The 22,320-nt window shown below is 52.6% G+C and overlaps 6 protein-coding genes across 6 annotated transcripts; 2 read left to right on the top strand and 4 right to left on the bottom strand.

Annotated features, from left to right (window-relative positions):
* Window positions 1-4,287: 4,287 nt before the first annotated feature.
* On the top strand, window positions 4,288-5,361 carry CCOS01_16932 (uncharacterized protein; the record flags this gene model as incomplete). Its single annotated transcript, XM_060465066.1, has 1 exon — window positions 4,288-5,361. One exon carries the CDS (start codon window positions 4,288-4,290, stop codon window positions 5,359-5,361), a length of 1,074 nt encoding a protein of 357 aa, XP_060304333.1.
* Window positions 5,362-7,556: 2,195 nt separating this feature from the next.
* Window positions 7,557-8,153, bottom strand: CCOS01_16931 (uncharacterized protein; the record flags this gene model as incomplete). Its single annotated transcript, XM_060465065.1, has 2 exons — window positions 7,557-7,973; window positions 8,034-8,153. The coding sequence occupies 2 exons, from the start codon at window positions 8,151-8,153 to the stop codon at window positions 7,557-7,559; spliced, it is 537 nt and encodes a 178-aa protein (XP_060304332.1).
* Window positions 8,154-10,436: 2,283 nt separating this feature from the next.
* Window positions 10,437-11,884, top strand: CCOS01_16930 (uncharacterized protein; the record flags this gene model as incomplete). Its single annotated transcript, XM_060465064.1, has 2 exons — window positions 10,437-11,012; window positions 11,129-11,884. The coding sequence occupies 2 exons, from the start codon at window positions 10,437-10,439 to the stop codon at window positions 11,882-11,884; spliced, it is 1,332 nt and encodes a 443-aa protein (XP_060304331.1).
* Window positions 11,885-12,589: 705 nt separating this feature from the next.
* CCOS01_16929 (uncharacterized protein) lies at window positions 12,590-13,072 on the bottom strand (the record flags this gene model as incomplete). Its single annotated transcript, XM_060465063.1, has 1 exon — window positions 12,590-13,072. The coding sequence occupies one exon, from the start codon at window positions 13,070-13,072 to the stop codon at window positions 12,590-12,592; it is 483 nt and encodes a 160-aa protein (XP_060304330.1).
* A 3,867-nt stretch (window positions 13,073-16,939) lies between these two features.
* Window positions 16,940-18,263, bottom strand: CCOS01_16928 (uncharacterized protein; the record flags this gene model as incomplete). The annotated part of the gene is made up of 3 exons (XM_060465062.1): window positions 16,940-17,562; window positions 17,967-17,998; window positions 18,148-18,263. The coding sequence occupies 3 exons, from the start codon at window positions 18,261-18,263 to the stop codon at window positions 16,940-16,942; spliced, it is 771 nt and encodes a 256-aa protein (XP_060304329.1).
* A 3,320-nt stretch (window positions 18,264-21,583) lies between these two features.
* Window positions 21,584-22,009, bottom strand: CCOS01_16927 (uncharacterized protein; the record flags this gene model as incomplete). Its single annotated transcript, XM_060465061.1, has 1 exon — window positions 21,584-22,009. A coding segment is annotated over one exon (426 nt), but the record flags the coding sequence as incomplete, so codon positions are not given.
* Window positions 22,010-22,320: the final 311 nt, after the last annotated feature.

Here is a 22,320-nt window from a genome sequence, read left to right as displayed (position 1 = left end):
TTCTCTGAATAACAAAATTCCACCTGGAATCACGTCTCCGACTAAATTCGACCCCCTTCTTATCCACGACTCGCTGCCAACACTCGACAAAAATGAACTGACCGGCTTTGCTGCAACATAATACCGTGTCTTCCCAGAGGACCCTCCCGTCCTCCTTCGTCTGGTGTTCCTTACGCAACACCGTCCACGAGTTGCGACTGTCGGCCTCCATAGGCCAACTATCGCCTTCCTGCTCACGCCAGGCAAGAAAATCCACAAGGTTCGACAGCCGGGGCTGCCAATTCCATCTCCGTTGGGGGTAATACCCCAAAGACTCCTTCTCCGCAGTATGGTAGGGGCACTGCTCCCCATAGCACAGCAAAAAGTGATTCTCCTGTCCCACGGGACACCAGCTTCTCAGCGTAGGAATGCTCTGTGGTTCTGCTCCGGCCACATCCAGTGCAGCTGACCCCTCCAAGGGTCCGGGTCCAACAAAGACTCCGTCTAAGAACAGACCTGTCTCCATCCTCTCGGTTGGCTTGAGTTCACACTCAGTGTCAGTCCACTTCCACCTAACAGATAAAAAACCAAATGAGCTGCCCGCTCACTGCGACACAACACTCACCGTGGCTTTTGGGCACTCAAAGAGACCGTCTCACGTACGACTTCGAGTCGTCGATAACCCTCCCGGTTATTAGTAGATCAAAATCCAAGTCTCGTTTGGATGGCTGCCCACAGCCTGTGCGGAAATACTTTCGATCTCAACCGAAGAGTGTAGGCAAAAAAAAACCCCCCAGAAAGTGTTTAGGAGCGATGAAAGGTTGCCTGCCTGTCTAACCATCGTTTGGGGGCATTGGGCATGTCTGCCTTTTTATAGGCCTCCCGTGCACTCACCCCGGTTCGAGCAGTCTCGTTCTCACTCGCTCATTGGATTCCCAGATCCACAGTACTCAACCCCCATTCAGGTCTTATGCTGCTAACCTATACAGGTTAGTCTGTCGCGCTGCCAGTCCTCTGTCCTTATCGCTCTTATCGATAAAAAGTGCACTACTTTGTCTTACAGATAAGCACTTCTGTGCTGGGCCATGGCCCCAAAAATTGCTCTTAACAACAATGGACCTAAAAACACAGCGTGTCTGTTATATGGGCTTATGGGCCACCGTCTATCAGCACAAATTATAAGATCGCCCAACAGCGGAATGATTGGCGACGGACAGCCTTTGGCGACGAGGAACATAGACCTGCAGGCAGTCTTGTAGTTTACCGTTCGTTGATAGACGATGGGATGGCCCAAAATGCGGGGTGAGCAAAATGGACCAGCAATTTTGGAGTAAAAGTGGGAACTATAGAGAAAGTGGGGAATTGTGTACGCAGTGTCCAGACAGAGTCACGCGGTGGTCGACCGAAGGACAGAATTGAAGAACTATAAGAAGGCGAGATGCCCCCCCAGGATATTAGGGATCAGTCCATCCCAGTGGAAAAAAGGGACTCTCGTTAGTGTCTCCCGACATTGGCTGCTCCCATTCCCAAGAGCAGTCGCCGCTCTCGCTACCGCTGTTCCAGCAAAAAGGCTCAGCCTCATCGATTACATTATTGCCGTCCTCCACTGACGTAACAACTGGGTTGAACTCCAGACTATCCCAAAACAGACTATGTAAGTCTACTATCGCGTCGTCTTCGCCATACTCCGTATTTGTGGTGCAACTTCCATCTGCCTGATGAGAGGTGGGCGGTTCGCTGGGGCCTAGTGTGTGAAGCAGGAACAACCCCGCCTGAAACAGAAACCCCATTTTTCTGTCGTCCCGAAGACGCTCTCATTCGCACGAGAAGATCGAACCAGCTCGAAGAAAAAGAAGAAGAAAACAACCTCTCCGGCAGACCATCTGCTTCCGCCCGGTCGCCCTTCGCCCTTGAATAGTTTCCACCTCACTCCTTGTCAGTTGAACAATGGTTTTGCGGGAGACGAACGGGCACTTCAACATTGAGTCCAACTCAGTCCCAAAGCCAACGGCGAATATGCCGTCGCTTCCGAAGTCTACTCGTCTCAGAACGTCATGTTTATCTGCAATCGCGAACCAAACATCTCCGGCGTCCCACAGCCGGTAAGAGAATTGGCATCGGAGGTTGCATAACGTTTTGAAAGCGACGGAAGGGCCTCCGGTAAGCTCTTTAGCGACAAGCCGTACGCCCGGTTGGAAAATTAGAGGCACAAACAATTTCCGCCGTCTTTGGATGCGCTCGTAGTAACCCCTGGGATTAAAGACCTCCAGGCTATGATTGAGTTGGGCACGGAATGTCACCGTAGCATGCGCAACGGCTTGAAAAATGCCAAAACAGGGTCCGACCTGGACGCGTCAAGCAATCTCTGGACTACCTCGTCGGTGCAGTGCGAATTCTGTCGACCAATTCAATGAACAACAGATAGCAACCAGGACGGACGGTATGCTTCGGATGTGGACAGTTGACATAATCACTATTCTTTGATGACAAGTATCTTGATGAGTTGGATCGACTCATGTTCCTAAATGATGTTTGGATCTCTGGGCCGCGAAAAATTGAAAGGCGGGGGGAGCTGTCGGAGGACATCATCGGCTGGCTGTGGCCTCGACCAGTCAGTCCAGCCTTGTCGAATGGAGGCAATCTGAGCTGACCCTGGCGAGCTCCAACATGCAAGCAAAGATGAGCTTGGACCTTGTCCAATGTGGGCGGCTTCATCTCTCGTGGTCCGCTAGGGAGGACAAGATGTCTGCTAACATGGAGAAGTGAATTTGCTGTGCACGACCCACACGCACCCAGGCGTCGATTTGCACCTACGGTGCCAGCGCTACCACCAGATCAGGGCCTAGCTTAGTCCGAAATGAGTCTCTGGTCTGATACCTCGTGGGACTGACTGTCTTTTGAGAATAAGATTAGACCTCAGCTCCAGTGCGTTACTGCAACTGCAATTCTCTCCTCGCTCTCTTTCGATTCGCTCGTACCAATACCAGGCCTGAAGGTATTAGCGCTGGAAACACGAGAAGGAACGTCGTTGGTGCATTGCACAAGATGGCGATCCGTACTCCAGGGCTTGGCCTTCGTCGGCCAGCGGCGGTCGCGTACGATTTCCTCTATTGAACTTTGAACGTTACTCAGGGAACAACGCGATATCATTGACCCCTCAGTCAAATAAGCCATCCTTGCGAATGGTAGCAAGCATGGCTAAGGGTGAGTAAGGGATCGTACTTCATCCCGTGTACAGTCTTGTCCTTCATAGGATCCAGTGGATCTATCCCCGAGATACTCCTTTGCTCTCATCCTCCATTTCTATTGGTGAGTAACTCGTCATCCATACGGCATGTGGTCGTTACCACTATTGGCTTCTGCTGTTAAGTATAGGTTGACTGTATGGGGGCGAACAAGTTATCGGGGAAGACATTTGGTACCTGATCAGAGTGGCACCAGACTACATGATCCTCTTTACAAAGTTTCTATTACTATTGTGAAATGAACCTCTGCTCGTGTTCGACTTTCGCTCGGCTCTGTCGCTCATGTGACTCCCCAATCGTTCTACTCGATCGCTAAGATGAGGCTGTTAGCTGACGTCGTCATGACGCGCCGTCCGTTCATGTGTCCCCACCTCTTCGTGACCGATTGATGATCGTGGTGCCGAAGCCACATCGCCATCACAAGCGCAGCGGCCAGTCACCTCATAGAACACAGTTAGGACGTGGGCCATGAGGCAAGAGCTGCAACGATAGTGATGAGAGGCGGCCTCTGCAACGGGCATGTTGCGACAGCTCGGTGTAGAAACTCCAGACCTGGTTCTAGCGGATTTGGCGGGGTTAGCCATCCGGCTACCCTGGTTATGTTTGCTGGGCTGTGTAAGTACATGTCGGCGAAAGAGAGCAATGCCCACACACAGCTCCTTGGAGGGGAGAAAACGAAGCTAGAACTGATTAGACCTAGATCACCTTGTTCTTTTATCAGCACTCTAGCACCATGCCCTAACACGACATGCCACGCACCTACGGTGTCTGCCTCCCGTATGCGCGTCAGGACTATTCAATAAATTCCCTGCCCGACGCGTATACAAAGTATTCATCCCTAGTACTGATACCATCTTAAAACAAGCTCTGCCCTTTCGCGCGAAGATCGTACTCACGAGACAAGATGTCAAGCAGGGCGAAGGCGCCCAATTTGACACCCTTACTAGACGACGGAAGCCAAGCCAACCCCCTATTCAGGGTTCACGAGAGTTTACCGTTCGATGCTGCTTTGAGGCAAAGCCCGCGGCGGGCATCGCAACCCGAAGCTTGCCATTCGGTCGCGATGTCACGTCCCAAGGAGAGTCTTTGGCAAGGCAGAAGCGCGCACCCGACACGCCACTTCACGCCATCCAATGCAGCACTGGCTGAGTGCAATTACAGCCTCACGTTGAACGGCCCATCGGGGTTGCTGCCTACGACGATCGTCGAATCTGCACCCGCCACCTCGCGACCTGCCGCTGCGAATGACAGCCCAGAGGAGCCTGGCAGGTCAAAACTGTGCTACGACTCGGTATCTGATCTTGGCTGGTTAGGAGGGAATGATAATCTCACAATTATCCGGGAGCTCAAGATGGAAACGGGGTCTTCACCTAATGAGCCTAGTCTTGCTGACGCGGCTGACATTTCCCCGTGCTTCGGACACAGCCATCGCACGGGTTCAGGAGCGCTGCGATGCCACAGTCCCCCTCACAACAAAGTTGATATCGACACGTCCAATTGCGCATGTCCGGAGAAACTCACCATCTACAAGAAGCTGACCTGCGAAGATCGCCGGATTGAGCTTTGTCGTACATTTGATGAGCGTAGATTCGATGCCATGATCTACGGCCAACCTGACGCACTCCCACCACCCCACGGAGTCTTTGTTGGCACCGGCCCGGCCTCTGTGGGCGCCGCTGGAGCCGTGAAGAAAACCTACAGACCAAGTTATATGCGAGTCGACCCGCGTATCCATTGGTCTCACAATCGCTCCGACAAGTGGTTTGAACAGAGAATGAAGGAAATCAAAGCTCGCGGCGGACGTAAAACGAACTTCGGCAAGGCAGCCCATCGAATGCGAGTGCAGAGAATTGCCACTGAGGGGCGTGAGGCGGAGGACGCGCTGATGAGAGCGCCTACAAAAGGCCAGGACCGGATCCCGCTGCTGCGCAGCAAGCCGCCAGAACCATGGTCGCACCACAGATCGATGGACTTTGGCGACGTACCAGCACATGAGCTGCCAAGGTATGTGCAAGAGAATGAGAGTTGGATGAGGGCTGCTAAGTGGATGCGAGAATCACGGGAGGTCTATTTGCAAGCCGCAAAGCTCGAGGCTGATCACGAGCCGTGGGAACATCTGTTCAGGAAGAGGAGGTAACGCTTTTGAACCTGATGGGAAGTTGCAAAACTACAAGGCACTTAGCCTTTCCCCAAAAGGCGACTGGAAGAAGACGCTGAGAGCGCACTCGCTGCCGCCTGCAAGCGTTGGGCCGAGTCTGGGTGATTTGGGGAACAAGCTATGGGGCTGTTGCTGTGGTCGCTGTGACGCTGCCATGGCAGCCGCTTGTTGGGTCTGGCACACAGCGCGGAAAGCACCACAACTGTGACGGCGTTCACTTCGACCAAACATCCTGCAAGCCTTCAATCGTAACCACACACTCAACATACTAGGCTCTGTCGTCCTTCGCTCAGTTCTTGAAGATTTGAGCCGCGCCGAGACGAGGTTTCTTTACGACGCACTCTTCTCTGGGCGCCGGCAAAATCGGTGACTTTCCGCAAAGCATCGTTGTCGGAGCCCAGTCATCCTCGAAACCATCTGTACCTGAATCCATCTCTCGTGTTCATTTCCTGGCTCGTGAGGGCGTTTGCACTCGATTTGCAGCTGAGATGGTTCTTCGTGACTATCCATCCATCGATGCGACACTTCAATTCGCGGATGACAGCAGACTACTCCACTCGCTGCAAGTGTTGGACATGGATGCGAAGGCAAACAGATCATCAACGAATCAAGAAAGCAGATGGACACTCAGATGTTAAGGGCCTTCTGCGCCTTAGATTACAATACAAGGTCGGACATTTGTCCTCTTTGGCCGACCTGCCTGGCTTTTTCCACTCGGCTTCCGCGACGCAAGCAAGCGAGAGCAAATTGATCGTCTTGGATCTCGTGGAAAGCTCCATGCGAAAGTCGAACAGCATCTTTCTGGCTGCCATCGCTACCAACGATCTGCTAGCTGATCAATTTGATATGACGAAGGCAAAGGAGCAAGACCCGACGAAAGTCCGAACGCTTGGTGTGATAACAAAGCCAGACGTGTTCCTCGAGGTTCCTTTCAGCGAGGTGGAGTGTCTGAACCTTGTCACTTTCCTCAACGACAAGAGACTACTCACATGCGGGCTATTGGCCGGCAAATCCTCTGCAACTGCGCAGCATTTGAGGATGATCCCGGGCTCAGTGGAGGGTGAACCTCCCGCGTAAAAAGCCTGGTCCTCATTCGTCATCGCCAGCCGTGGAACAATCGCTATTCTGACCTGACTAAGCCGGGTCACGCTCTCCTCAGAGAGAAAAGCCTACCTTCGATTCTCGAAAACATCCAGAATGGCCGTGAAGGCATCAAATCCAGCGTGGCCGGGCCTTACCCAACTAGTGTACAATCATGACCATTTGTTGCTTCGTTTTCTGCATTTATGACCAGCGTTTCTGAGGTCAAGAAATGCAATGTGCTTCAAAAACTCCAAATATGGCGGTCGCTGCCTGATCTAGACTAAATTGTGGAGCTACCACGATGAGTTATAGTGCGCATTGGCAGAGAGGTATTGAGGTGGATGTGGATGCACATCGCTTTCTAAGAGATGGCACTATGTGGAGCACCGGAAACATCCAGTACGCTCCCCTAAAGGGAAAGCGACTTAACTATGAGAATAATCGTCGTTATTGTGGCATGATCCGTTATGCGCTCTTGTACTTGTGACTCAGAAAGAATTAACTTTCTTCGATGACAAGGTACTTAGATTCGTTATGCGCAGCCTCTCAACCCCCGTCTTTGCGCAGGGGTTAGACAAGGGTTTGCGCCAGAAGCCAAAATGAAGGTGTGAGGGACTCAGCACTTGGATTTCGGTCCAGTCATTTATGGATGCCACCGCTATTCTGACAAGAGCCATGACAGACAACGGCCAATTTTCCTTCCAACCGAGTGACTTTGACGAATACAAGTGTGGCCCGCCAGATACGAACACCATATCAGGTGGGCATGCGACCAACACCAGTGTCTAACAAAGCTAACGTCGAGAGCAAGGGATGACATGAAAGGAGCCAAAGAATGGGGAGAGGGGGCATCCAGCTTTGGGCAGAGTACTCCGTACATGACACAAAGTTCTGTTCAATTTTCCATCTAGGCAAAACGTACTGGGGACGTGGTACACAGTATCTCAGAACTTTCAACACTCGCCCATGTGTTTGTTGCGCAAGTCCCTTCCTCAGCTTCCGTACGTCGAATCCGTACAAAGCACGTCTCGGCACCCGTACGACTGCCCTTCACCTACGCGACCAGCAGGTGCAAACAAAGGCTAGAAAGTTTACGCTTCGTTTGTTCTGCGGCGCTTTCGGGGCTGCCCTTGTGGTCCCATCTGCGATTCGGTTGCGATGGCTGAGATTTCATTGATTCCCCCGAACCTGGCCAACTGAGTCAGCAAAGCTTGATGGGCCTTCCGGCAGCCCTCTCGCAACACACGCTCGCGCTGTTCGAGATGGTGCATCCGAGTCGCCAGACCCAGAGCACGATAATATCTGCTTCGACACTCTCCGCTGACATCGTGAGCGGGAAGCACAATGGGCAGACGGAAAATGTCCCAGTGTTCTTCATTTACACGGCAACGCTCATGATGTATGGAAACCAGCTCTTTTTGTGCATTCGACAGGTACTGCTGCGCGTTCCACATGGAAAGCAGCCCAGTTCGAGCCTCGCAATTGGGGTCAAGACACATGGTGCATCGCTATTCGCGACCATTAGGCTAGTTCATGACAGTATGGGATTGATGGAGAGATTGGCCTACCTGCGGCCCCGGGTATGTGGGGTTGATCGATGGAAGAGACGGAACTCCGGGTCTAAGAAAGACTCGCGGGCGGAACGGTGGTGGGTTCCGACCGTGGAATGAGTGGATCGGTGTCGACATCAGATGGAGGAGGCAGAGAAATGGTTTTGTCTGAATGTCTTCTGATGAGTTCCATATTGCTTTCGTGGCGCGCAACTACGGGCTTTTATGCTTTTTCCGCCTTCTTTATTTCTCTTTTGGCTTGACCGCTCGCTATCCATTTTCGTTGCAAGCAATCGGGAAGCTACATGTTCAATCTGTTATATTCTGTCAATTCGACATCGGCCGGTTATAACCAAGACGATTGCTACCCCAACATCTAACCTATTGCCAAGTCGACCCCCCGATCCTAACCAACGGTCGCCACAAGATGGAGAACAAGGGAGGACGCACCACTCCACCTTGCGACTGCGCTAGGAACTTCCTGCCCATCACAGTAAAACACCCAAAACCGAGCTTGATTGGACCCACCAAGGCCGGCGAGCCGTCTGCTCTCCGTATTCCTTCGGTCAGATCACAGCCAACGCCTTGAGGCTTGACGTCCATCCACGTACCATCAGTCACGATGGTCTCCCAAACCAAGCAAGCTAGTGAACATGCCAGACGCATCATGTCATCCTATGTTGGCTTTTACTGATCACAGTGATGGTTAGATTTTTCCGAAAGTACTCCAATTGACTAGTCAGTCGGGCACACTCGTCCGCGCCGTTGTGCTTGCTTGTCTAACTACTGTATACGGTACGCTAAGGTTTGCGTCCGTGATCACGATGGTGCAGATGCAATTTTCCGTTGGAGGCGGCTGGGCCGCTCCACATGCGGTATCTACAGTCACAATTCGAGACACAAAGCCCAATTGTTTGTTGCCGTTTCCCCTCTGGCATACTGAACGCACCGTAGAGAGCTTTGTATTGGTGTTGCTGCAAGCGACGCAATGCGTAATCACGTCGTTTCTCAGGCCGGTGAGGGAGTAATTTGCGATCGGTTTGCTGACCAAACATTGTGGTTTTCGGGTCCGGGGCTGTGATTGTTCACTGTCGGCAAGTTCAGAATGCGGTAACATCACAACCGCGCGCGCCATCTGTGATGTTTGTTCCAATAAACAACCCCCTCGGATACGCGTACGCGCATTGCGAAGCATGCCAATGCCTCTTGTGCACGTACTGCTGCCGTGCTGAGCTTCTTCAAGCATCTGATCATGGCTGCAGTGGCCTGCTTGCAAACGACATTGAAATTTGAATAGTGCGGATAGCAGCGTATTCTAAGGCTCTTCTTGTCAGTGTCTACCACTGACCCTGGACAGCATCAACATTTGGGTCCGTACACCGTCAAAGCCCCTTCGGCCAGCTGCTAATTAGTCATCACAGTGCAAGTGGCGAGTGCATTCACGCTGTCCCCAACACCACTTGTAGCAGGCTCTATATCGCCAACCTCGGCCATGTGTCACACAAGTTTGCTGCCCTGTAGACCCTGTCATGGAGGCGAATGGTGTCCGAGACTTCGACTCTCATTTCCTCTCGAGATCGCGACTGGTAGAGGATAGGCGGTATGCTGCCGGCCTGGGCTCCGAAGCACGTGCAGAGAGTCGCAGGCTGCCTGATGTCTTTGCGTCGCTGGTCTCGAGGCAGCACGTGGCCGTTTCGTGCTCACACTGTTAACCAGATCGGCGTTGTCGTCCGGGAGTCGCGGCACTACTCTGGGTTGACAAGCCCATGGTCTAAGGAGATGAAGCCTGGCAAGCGCTTTGCAGGATGACTGCGCCAGTTAGGTTGGTATGTTACTCACAGTGCTAGCATAGCCTTGCCTGCAACGGAGCAAGGCCTCCAACCTTTCCCCGTCCAGACAGGCAAGGCCTAACAAGGGCGGACGAGCGGAAGTGATCACCTACGCCAAAGTTCACTTCGCCCAACCTATCCACTAGGTACATCGGTTTCTCCCAGGCGAAGTCCCTTCATAGCCGCCCAATTGAGCGTCGGGAACTACCTACGGCCACTGATCGGACGCTACAAGCGCACGGCCGAGAAGGCAGGAAACTTGCTATACCCAATTCACGATGGGTTCCCCTGCGTATGGTGAGCGCGTCCTCTATTCTTGGCCCTTCCACAGAAGCATTCGCTGTTTAAACCCATCTGTGAAACCCTTCCATACATAGTTACTCGTGAGCCTATTGGCAGCCGAGAAAAGGACCGACACGGCGCTTGCGCAGGGTCCACAAGTCGGATTTCCAAGGCGCCTCTGACTGGTTGTCTCCCGGCCAACGACACGAAATCCATCGCCCCAAGACCATCCGCCGATGGTTTTCGGTCGTCCATCATAACCTTCACCATTCGCCCCTATCGTCACTGTCTACGTTGAAGCGAGGCTTCAATGACGAGATCAGCGAGCCTTTGCGCTGCAATTGATGCCTGGCGGGCCGCTGTCCAAACGCTCGACGAGCACGGCAAACACGGCGAACAGGCGCAGCCAAGCTGTCCGCGAAAACGACCCCGCATCCATCCCAACACTGAGTGGAGGGCTCCATTGTCACCGCCATCGTCGCACTCTCCCTGTTTCGTTTCTTCTCTGATGGAATCCAGGCCTCTCACAGGAGTCAAACGAAAGCATGACAACAGTCGGCAGGACAATGACGGCGACGAAGAGCCAAGCGCAAGCCTTCTTCCTAATATGCACGACATCCATTCCACGCCGCGAGCGTCCCAGCTCAACGACCAACGCATTGCTCGCACATCCACGCCTAGCCTCTCATCGGCGTCCAGCGTTTCATCACGGACGTCCTCACCTACGAAACAACTGAGAAGACTGGCTCTTCAGGCCGACGGCTTTGTCCATCGCAAGTTTGCGAAGAGCCGCGCTGAACTGCCCTCCTCGCTCGCCACACTCGTCAACGAGCTGCAGGGAATCCGTTGGGGGTTTCAGCTACTGCCGCATGATATGCGCACCGAGGTACATACTTTGTGATCCATGACGAGATTGTCACCGCCTGCTCCATTCCCTTCTGCTATGGACGCTTGTCTTCTACCGATTGACCACAGACTGACAATTCGCTGCTCAAATGCCAGTTTGCCGACTTCGATATACCAGATCACGCTTATCTCCCCGAGGGCATTCCTACACCAGCCGGCTTCCGGTGCCCACCCCGAGATCTCGTTGCATGGCTGCTAGACCAGGCCGAAGACTGCGAAATCAACCTTCACGGCGAACCTAGCTGGAACACGGAGCTCCATCTGCCAATGATGGAATGGGCACTTCGACCGAACCGCCAGCGCGGTCTTGTTGACTACACATACTGCACTGGCGCCCAGGTGGTTAGAACATACAGGGCGAAGCAATCAGCGTCGAACATGGTTGACTTTTGCATGGTCATCCGCCCTCCTGTGGGAAGTGCTGAGGCCAGTCGGATTGATGAGGTTCGGGAAAATCGACCAGATGTGACCATCAATCATACGGACCACGGAATTTTGTGCAAGAGCCCCATCGTCGTATCGTTCGAGACCAAGCGTCCCGGCGCCGACCTCGAGAAGGCGATGGTGCAGATGGGATCATGGCACGCGTCACAATGGAGGAGTTTCCTGCAAGGCCCTACCGACCCGCGGGCAGTCCAGTTTTTGCCTGGCGTCATTATCAGCGGCCACAGCTGGTCTTTCGTTGCTAGCGCGATCCAAGATGGCAAGTCCATTCTCTACAGCGACGTCGAGCTCGGCAAGACGTCAACCGAGTTCGGGATCATTACTGTGCTTCTTGCCATGCAGCACCTCGCCCGCTGGGCTGAAAACACATACTGGCCCGTATTCAAGTCTGAGATCCTTCAAATATGACTAGCTGCCATTATAGGTACCACAGTCTACTTCGATTTTATAATTCTTCGAGCAGCGTCGCATCCGGCCGAACCGTGAGCGAAATATGAGGTGCTCATGTGCTGATTGAAAGGAGACCAACGACGCCTCCACGGCAATATTGAGATCGTTGGTTGATGGTCCGTACCGAATATAAGGATAACCCATTCGTGTCCAGGTTTCTCCACCTTTGGCTCAAGCCCCTAAGCGCCACGCTACTATTCCCCTCCATCTCTTGTAGGTTTGGCTCAACGTTTCCAACACGGCGGGAATATGGCTTCATCCAAAATTGTCTCATCCAGAAGTTGTCACATCCAGAAGTTGTCACATGCCGTAGTAAGGCAGCTGCACCGTTCCATAAGGATGAGCTGATGCTAGAATGCGACGTCGACTGTGTTTAGCCTGATATCTGACCGATTGCGGTCGACAGTTCCGGCAAGTCCTTTTGAGCCACACCTAGCCTATCCCGAGATTGGCAGTGACTGGTCAACATGCAATTCGGCCGTCATTCGTGCGCGTCGTCGGGATCCCGGCCTGGGCTCATTTGGCATGCGCGTTCGGGGCGAGAACAATTCGGCGCTGATGAAATGGATTGAATGCTCGAAGCCAGTTGAAGGATTATTGAAGAGTTCATTTGAATCTTGGCCGACAATCCGGCTGTCGGGGACAATTAGGCAGGATCGGCCACTAGCTGTTCTGGATGCCATAACCTTGCCTCTCAGCCCCGTCTTCTTGGACTGCCGTAGACTTCATACTTTGTGTGATGAAGGATACTGACTCCTCATCTGTCTCGAGCTCGCCCAAATTCGAATCGCGGGACCAGAATCCCGACGAGATCGTTCCCGTCGTCGTAAGTGACGGCCCGGCTGTTGAGTCCATTGTCATTGGTCGGCGGGTTCCCAGTCTCGTCTCGAGGTCACGCACAGCCGCTTGTTCCAGATGTCGGCTGAGCTCCCAGAGCCGGGCTCTCTGCTGCTTCCTGACGGAAGTATGGCATGGGGGGGACATCCAGGCTGGGTAGATTTTCTGGTGGCTTGCCGAGACTCCAATGTTGAGGGGATGGCGGGACATGAACTCGTTGCAGAGATAGCAAGCCTTCTTGCTAGGACCCATGAACAATAGCCTAGGTGTAAGGTGGGGATGGTGGTCGTAAAAGCTGAGCAGCTGCATTTACGCGTGCACAACAAGTGTCATCTTGTAAGCTCGTCGTAATTTTGTTTCCGGGTCAGTCGTTAGCCAAATTTGACCTAGTTTCTCTCTCAACACTTTTGGGTCGCTTTGGGCAGTTTTCTTGAGCAATGTTAGGAGGAGTTCCCTCTGCGTGCCTAGCGAGAAACCCTTCGGCTCTGGAGCTTCGATGGTTTCGATGTGTATCCCTGTGAAGATGCTTGGTTGTTTCACGGCCAACTTGAGCATCGCCTTGGTTGCAGCAAAGTATCGCCCTAGCTTGAAAACGTATTTCAACCACGAGGGTAATCACCCGTCTTCGAGCCCGAAGAGCCTTTCGAGGTGTTCAGAATACATCCATTTACCGCGTGATGCCCACTGAACATGCGGTTTGAACTAGGCAGAATGGCTTCCGGCATCGAGAGACGCAAGTGATGGCAGGTTACGGACCCATGTCCTAAAACCCAGCTCTTCGGCGTTGCCTGAGGATGACTGATCCGTTTTCTTGGATAGCACGTTGGATGGTAGCTCTGATCTCTGGAAGGCTTATCTTCTTCACGAGTGCGCGAATTCTGACTTGAGTGAGGATGACGACCTTACGCAATACTTCAGATTCCATGTCGTCCGGTCTCTTATCTAGGGTTCGTGTTGGTCAGCGTCTCGTTTGGATTGCCCTATTGCCGTGAATTACCCCTGAGAGAAACTGCCGTGAGATCAATGAGAACATCCTGCAGTTGTTTGAGCAATTCCCTGGGAGCGCTCAGATTCCTGGCAAGTCGCAGCACTGTCCCATCTGGGTGACCCTGCTTCAGACATACTGCGGAAGCAGTCTCGCCCCCTATCCTTGAAATCGAAGATATCAAAGCAAACGAGTCGAGGAATGGTGCAAGGTGGCTACAGCCGGCGCCGTGGGGAGTGGTATCACTAGCGGAGCTCGCCACAGCCATGTGCACTTCCGGTTCATGGTGGTTTCAGGACGGCTGAGCATTATCACCAGACGTCATTGTCGAAAGGAAGTTCAGGAGACAGTTCATGGCGTTGATATTTGGTATCTTACTGGTCAAAGTAGAGTCCTAAGTTCGATGGGTGGATAATGTCTATTGGGAAACGGACTAATGGAGCTACGATCAAGGTTGATGCTTCGTCCTTAATGATACAGGTGCCTACTCTACGACGCTCAGTAGCTATGCTCGTGCGTGACTGGACGGTACCGGAATGATGCTTTCCTCGGGAATGTAGTTATTCGTGCCTCTAGGGATGAGTCCCGGAGGCGCCAGTCCGTCCATCTTCCACCAGGGGGGCGTGTCCCCAGGAATACCCTGTTCCCCATCAGACTCGAGCCGAGGACAAACTATGGCATTAGAATGTCCTCCGGCATTGCTGTCGTTGTTGAATGTCAAGTTCACCGCGAATCTCTTGAAGGCCGTGACTGGACCAAAGATTAGAATCCTTAGAGATGAAAGAGCCCATGGCCTTGACTCACATGACGTTCTCAGCCAGAAGGTGACATCTTCGACAATAGACTGGATTTTGTTGACCCAAGTTTGGGTATGTGGATTCTTCCATCGGAGACACATCATCAAACATGCGGCTTTTGTGGCTGCAGCGTAGAGCAAACAAGTGGAAGGGAGTGTTCGCTAGGGCCGGTAAACTCGGATTGTGTCGAAGGAATTGTGAATTAGATGGATCGAAAGCTGGCGATTCGTGAGACGAGGTTAATTTTATACTTGGCAAGTCTCTGAGCACTCTTGCGAAACCCATATAGCTCAGCTAGGTCAAAGTGATGGACAGACAGCTGTGTTGTTCAAACGGACCAATCATCAGGATCTGCGTGACGTTTTGAAGAGCTCTGTCTGAAGTCTATCGGTCTCATCCCATGCTTTGAATGGGTGGAGCTATGGACTACCACGAAAAGCCGGAACGCGTACTCCTCGGGACTGAGAACCGCATAGACGGATGCTAGATGACTGAGCCCACAAAGGAGCGCGATGTTATACTTGAAAGTAAAAGTGCTGCCTCGAACTTGTTCATCTAGTTATGACAATGAAACCACGGAGGCTGGATCTGGCGGAGCCTCAAAAGCTCGGGTGTTTGCAGCAAAGAGCGCTGGGTGGGTAACTGGTGGCGGTGTTCTCGCCATGTTGAGGCCGAATATATGCTACTGCCTTGTTTCATCTGCCTCATTGCATTTGTATCTTTCCTAATATCCCAGGAGCGCCCTTATCTAGTCCTGATAGGATCGTCTGGATGCGTATGCTGTAATAAACATGCCGCACTCGAGACTGGCGTCCGGCGACGCTGTCCTTTCCTGTATGCTAGACAGCATGGCAGAGTCAGCGAAAGACCTTGTTCCGCAAAGTTAATTTTTTAAGTGTTTTTCTTCTCGTAGACGATAGATCGTCGGTTCAAATTTGTATGTTGCAGACAATCTTCTGGAATATGGACAAGCGTACAGTAGGTCGGGACTGACCTTGAAGACCAATTACTATCATCGGCTGTGCGTGGCGATGGTCTATCACCAGTATACTTGGATATCTTACAGAACAGTCCATTTCGTCGTTCTAGGAACAGGTCAGCTGGTGTCGGGACCTGGCTCCCTCGGACAAATGCCCCACTCCCAGAACCGGCATTGTCGAGCTTGACAGTCCTGAGAGAGACTAAGATCAACATGGAGTTACTGAACCAGAACTTGCGAAGAACGGCAGATCGACAATCTCGCCACAAGGCTCGTCACGATCAGCATGCACGAGAGTGTTTCTTACGTTGACGCGGTAATGCAGCCTTCAAAGATGCGCAGCTCCATCAACTTTACAAAGACCGCGACAGTTCAAGTCACGCGTCAGGACGCAGCATAACACCATCGTCGCACCAGCCGAGCGTATCAGCCGAGTGGAGTTCGAAATGTTTCCCACTGAGCCATTACGGGGTAGCATGTCACCAGCAGCTTACTCGATATCGCTCCGAGGCCATAATAAGGAGATAGCCGGCCAATCGTCCGACATTCATGATGCGAGCGTTAAGTATGAAGCCTTTTCTCCGTTGATGGAGCTGGCAAAGACAGCAATAGAGGACGTAACTGAGCAGTGTACTGAAATAGAGGAGTTGGCGCTGATCGAAACCTAAGACCGACCAAGAGGCGCATGGAGGAGGCCAATGTCGTTGTCATCCAAACAGGCCCGTCTTTTGTGATGAACAAGATTCTGAAGAGTCCGTCCACAACGCATCATAGGCTTCGAAGACATCTTGGACCTAGCTAGCTTGAAGGTGGCGGCTTGAACTTGGTGTTCCCGCTCTCGGCTGTGAAACGGTGAGAACCGATAGGCGTCAAAATTTTTGCGGGGCGATACAAGCCGGAAAATACAGACGGGCTTATTGAGCCATTAGAATTGCATCATTTCAAAAATGATGGTATATATCGCGGTCACCCAACGTCACCTTCCATGGTTTTGCTACATCCAGTAATGCCCACTGTCCTAGCTGCTCGGTCTCATGTCCATGCTCCATTCAGTCATCAGAGTCACAACTGTGTCATCTGCCCCAAAACTCCTGTCTGAAAGTGACATCGATCTCTCGTTTGGCCTCCAGCTCTGTAGCCTCTTGCCATTGAATTCCGTAAATAATCAGATCTTTTGTCTTCTTCCGCCTGATGACCTTTGCCGACAAACGCTTCGGGGTAGGAATCACTGATTGAAAAACGTTTCCTGAATCAGAATAGCCGTGACATTTGTTCCAAGCACCTCGAGCCGACTCCATGTGCTGAAGTCGCTCGCCGGATGCCCAGGTCGGTTTCCAAGCCACGCGGCAGTGATATACGCCCTCAATGAATATCAACTAGATCTCCATAGCTCCAAACTCAAAACGAGTGGGGTACTAGGCTGGAAGCTCTGTAGGCTCTTTGTCTGAGTGTGGTTCTGTAGCGCGCGCAGTATATGGTGAGGAACGACCGTATGCTTCGGCGCACAGTTCGAAGCGATGTTGAGTATCTGCAGCATCCAGTTCTGGTTTCTCGAACCCTGTTTTCCCCTCGACTCCGGTACCCCAAAGGTCGGGCCGGCGGCGTCTGTGCCGCAGGAGAACCCAAGCTCCCAGAAATGAGAGCAAGAACGCTGAGCTAGCGCCGATACCAATTCCTATCTTAGCGCCCGTTGAGAGAGACGTGCTCCTTGAAGTACTTAAACGTGAGGATGGGGTCGTGCCTGTCGTTGGCATTGGCGTTGCCGTAGATTGAGGGCTTGTGGCGCTGGATCTGGACTCGTATCCTTGGATGACAAAAGCCGAGCTACTGAAAAAGTTCTGGCCGGCCGCATCGGTTGTCTGGTTGAAGTACGAAATAACGTAATCGGAATCTTTGACGCCGAGATCGTCCGGCAAAGTCCAGTTGTAGTACATCTCTGCACCAGGTGTGAATGTGGTCAGCGACCCTCCAAGAATGTCCGTGCAAGGAACTTGGTTTGGTATCCAAGAAGGGGTGTCGTAAAAGAGCTTGAGCTCATCTGTAGCCAGCAAAAATGTCAGCGATGAGCAGCATACTGTGGCCTGCCAAACGTGGGGAAACCAAACCAACGATTGTGTGGGAGAATCCATTTACGACGTCGCTGAGAACAAGTCCGATCGTGGCACTTTCGGAGCTTGGGGCGGCAATCGACCATTCAATGCTGACTGTATCGCCTTTTGACCAAACGACGCCTTGCTTTGGATGATAGAAATAGTTGCACGTGGTCATGGCAACAAGATGAGCCTCGCATCAGGACGAATTGTTATTCAGCGATGCCAGAGGGCAAAAGACGCTCAGCTTCGAGATGCTTGGGGGCTTGCGTCTTCTCTAGGGCGTGATGGAAAGATTGTAAGATAACTTGAAGAGGGACACCCTTGTGTTTTGAGGATGCGTCGATTTTACTTCCTTTGCCTTCAGTACAGAGGTCGAACGGTCTAAGAGGGTCAGGCAATTGGTTGGTGGTGCTTCCTCCCTGAATGAAAATACGACCTTAGCGGTTTCCGAAGCCTGCGACTGATTAGCCCTTTCTGATTAGCTGTCAACCGAGCATCGCCTCATCCTGACCAATCACTCTTCGTAGTACCTAGGCGCCAGGACTCCCAAGACTTGGTGCACGCGAGTCATGGGGGTCGAGCCGCAGGCCCGCGCCGTTCGTTCGATGTCGGAGCCGATCTCAACTATCGATGGCGAAGGTGGCATTTGAGCAGGGTGAGAGGCCGCGCTGGACCACCACGACTGACCAGCTGCTCAGCGCCATCATCGGTAGCAAGAGCACTTTACCTTGAAGCGATTGCCTCGCACCACCCACTACTCGGAGGCCGCAAATGCTGCGGCCAACATCCACTGTGATGGGAGGCAACTCATCTGAACAGCTATAACACAGAAGTGCTGGTCATTGCCGGAGAACTACACATATTTTGATCACAGATTGCCACCCGAAGGTGATTGTCGGCAAAAGCAAGCGGCCAACCTGCCGACATATCTGCCTCGAAGTGGTGTTTCTTACACAGAACAAGCGAGGGACTTGCGCACGTGTCGGCTCGAACTTTTACCGCAAGCTCCTTAAAGCCAAAGTATTGGTCCTCGTGCAAGTCTCACACGATATCATTGTGAGAGATTACGCCGCGTGGTTGTAATCTTAAAACACCAGCATCGACGAGACGAGAATGGTGACCGATGTTGCAGCTTGCAAGGATCATGAATCGCTCCGTGCAGATATCCGAAGCCCGGCAATCTCGAGGCCTGAATGAGCTTGCAACGGTGACGCTCCACAGGACCGAATTTGTGAAGCGGGAGTTATCGGTCCGCATTTCCCTCATCGACCTTTGGTTCTTTTCTTTCTCCGGATGCTAAGATCACACATGTTCCTCTTCCAATCAGGGCGGTTGTGTTGCTGTGACAAGATAAGGGCTCATTGAACAAGCGTCACGTGCCTACGGGTGCCATTCCATCGATTGAGACAATTGGGTGACGTGATTCTATCAACACCGAAGTTTGGGATAAGAGTAGCTTGGAAAGCTAGGCATGTGGCCTGGTGTGACCAAACACCAGGAGTCAGTGTACAAAGACTCCTTAAGAGTGAACATAGCGTGTCCATAGTATCAGATGGCAAGGGTAGGAAGTCTCAAGACACATCCTCTGATAACACTATCTTGCACATCAGTGGAGATGATCTCTGCCTTGTGCAGATGGCTGCATCATTCATCATCGAGCTGTTATCGTTGGACAGCTGTCTTCTGGCAAGCATGATGAAATATAGTTATCGTGAACAAGGGAGGGTCTTTTCGACGTACGCGACTTCCATCATAATACTTACATTTTTCGGAAGGAGTGGCCCGCGGGGCCGTCACCTAGATCAGAAATCCTGGCCGGAGCGCCGCTGTGGGGACCCGGTAAGTCGTTAGACTCTGTAGCCCGACCGATACACCAAAGGAATCGAGCGCCGGACTGAATTTCAAGCCGCTATTCACACCTTCGGAGTAAGACCAGCTGACCTACTACCATTTCAAACTGAGCGATACGTCCGGTATAGCAGTCCATCGTTCTCATCAAGGACCCTCAGGCACTCAGCTCAGAAGTTTGCTGGATTGTGGTCTCACCCTTTCCGCTGTTCTATGGATCATCCTCGTTCAACATGGCATTGCGAGCGCCAGGAGTTCGTGGTAGGAGGAATGTTTCCGTCCAATACGATGTGGGGCGACAGAAGGTGGGAGGCCTTCAAACCATGTACTTGCCCCGCCCGTTTAGGCTGTGCGTCCGGCGTGTGGCACGGCCTTCATATCCTTACTTTCTCACTCCAAGCCTCTTTGCCATCGCTCGAACCCGCCTCATAGCGTGTGCCGATCGCCTGTGGACAAGCTTGATCAAACTTGGAGCTCTCTGGGTGAAATCGAATGAAAGCCAAGGCTGGCATGTGTATATTGCTCGTGCAAAGGCACTTTGTGCAGACCTCGTCCTGGCAGAAGCTGTAGCTCGCGTCTTGGGGCATTTGCGAGGGTCGATGATGATGAACCAACGCCAAGTGCTATTCAAGGTCTGCGCTCGTGGGTTAGCAGCAGTAGCTGTTGCCAAGGAGCATCCCACGGGGATGTTGAATTACTTGAATCGTGCTTGTTGCAAAATCAGTACTACAACTTGTCTTCGAGAGGAATCACTACCAGAACTGACTCCGTAGGGGACGCGTTGCAGTGTTCGTCGAGGTGTCAATAACGAGCAAGACGGCGAACCGAGACACTGTAAGGGCATAGGGTCAAGGGCGGCTTCATTTCCTGAAGTAAGGACGTTGGTTCCAAACGCAGTCGCGGTCCACAAGTCATACGATAGCTCAAACCAACAATTGATATCCCTGGGATGGGTGGCTGAGTTAGCTTCGCACCTGCTGGTTCCTTATGAGCCGGCACCGCAGACCAAGTGGAGACTTTCCGACAAAAGCGTGCTCTCGAACCACTCGCGGGTACCTTATCTCGCGGGACCAGGATCCGGCCATGGACACGGAGTGAATCCACTTGGCGCTGGCTTGTGTAGACGCTCTACTCTCTGGGTAGGTGTGAACACGTCCAGACTCAGACACAAGCCCATTCGCCATGTTGTCACAACAGCGTTGTTGTCAATTGACTCCACGTGATGCCCGACACATGTAAGACCTGCTAGTTCAGAGCAGTTGCATTGCGATAACGCGCTGACTCGATGAGGCTTTGCAAGACCATCCAACCCTTGCGGTGTGATATGATTGATTGTCATTGCAAAAGGAGATGCGCAGCAGGCCAGCCCGGGTAAAGTGCCGCCTTTCGGCGAACTTTGGAAAATAGCTGGCTTCGCATCTCTCTTCCGATAATACCGCTGAAACTCCCGTCAGACCTTTTGTTGACGGCACCCTTGGTTGCGGGTTCATTTCTGACTTCGGTACAAAATACGAAAGAGATCCTGCAAAAGGCTGTGGCGTCCCTGGTTTGACCCGACAGTACGGTAACAGAGGCCATTGCGTGGACCTTGTTCGTCCTTGAGCTAGTCCCTTCATGTCGCGCTATAGTTGAATTGCAGGCACAGGGGTACGGCGGAAAGACGGGAGACGTCGTGGTCCGAGTCAGAAAGGCCCGCTATTGGGATCAACACCAATCCCTCCATCATAGACGCAAGAATCGAGCGCTGATCTGGTCGAGTAACCTGAAAGTCGCGTCCTAGCCTGTGTCCTGCCTTGTCCAGGGCGGTACTGCCATTTTGCCACAAGCACACTGGTTTGTCGAACACGTCAAGCTGAGCAGGAACTTCAACACGACTCGATTGCAGTATATTTTCCCCTCCCATCTATTTCCTGAGCCCAGCCTGGATGTTGAACTCACTCTGCAGGGCAGCCCTTGTGTCGGCCGCTTCATGTAGTGCAGCCAAGCTGCCCGCGTCGACGACATGAGCGGACATGCATTTTCTCCAAGATGGGTATGGTGAGGTGCGTAAGATTGACAGCGCTGCAAAGGAGAATGATGAGCCAGAACCCCGTCATGGCGTGGACGAACCCCAGAGCATCAACACGTGAATGGTTGTTGAATGGAGGCGATGCTTGTGAGATAGATGCGGCGACTTGGAAGGTTGGTCTGGCGGCGGTTGTGGTAGGGGTAGCTGAAAGATGGCCAAGGCTGGCCGTGGAAAAGCCCGGGGGCTGGGCCGAAGACGGGGTCGGGTGCATCCGAGATATGACCGGAAGACGCCAGGCTGAGAAGAAAGGTTACGACGCACACTAGGTCACTCAATAGCCAACAGAATTTGCCAACGTTCATTATTTCAATAGTCGAGTCAGACCTCGAGTGTCGTTGACGCAGGGCCTCGTTACCGGCGTCAAAGCGGCTCGGCCGACCTTGGCGCCTGGTCGGGCAGGGAAGGGGAGATGTTTGTGCCCGGAAGACGTCGAGCCAGGGCCGATGATATGGCAGAGGGCCACCTCCGGATGGATCTGCACTCGACTGGGAGCTGGATCTAGCTTCAGGCAAGGACTTTACCTCGACTGGGGTGGCAGGGAACAGCAGAAAAGCAGTAGGAAAGCAGCAGTTCTAGAAAACCGCAAGATACTGTACCACCATGAGCCTTCCTGTCGGGGTGATTGGTGCTTGAGAAGCTCATCTGGCCAAGCCTGGTGAAGATGTGGATGTCGATGGACGTGAACGTTTGTTCTTTCTGGCTTGAAGCCGTGTACGGGAGCGCTGCTGCGGTGCCGTCCCGTAGAGGCCCTACGAAAGTCTTGGCAGACCTGTCGGCCCAGGTCCTC

This window comes from Colletotrichum costaricense (assembly GCF_030867565.1).
Source record: "Colletotrichum costaricense strain IMI 309622 chromosome Unknown Scaffold_36.1, whole genome shotgun sequence".
NCBI lineage: Eukaryota > Fungi > Ascomycota > Sordariomycetes > Glomerellales > Glomerellaceae > Colletotrichum > Colletotrichum costaricense.
The sequence above is the reverse complement of the archived record's forward strand: the minus strand, read 5'-3'. Positions and strand labels throughout refer to the sequence as shown.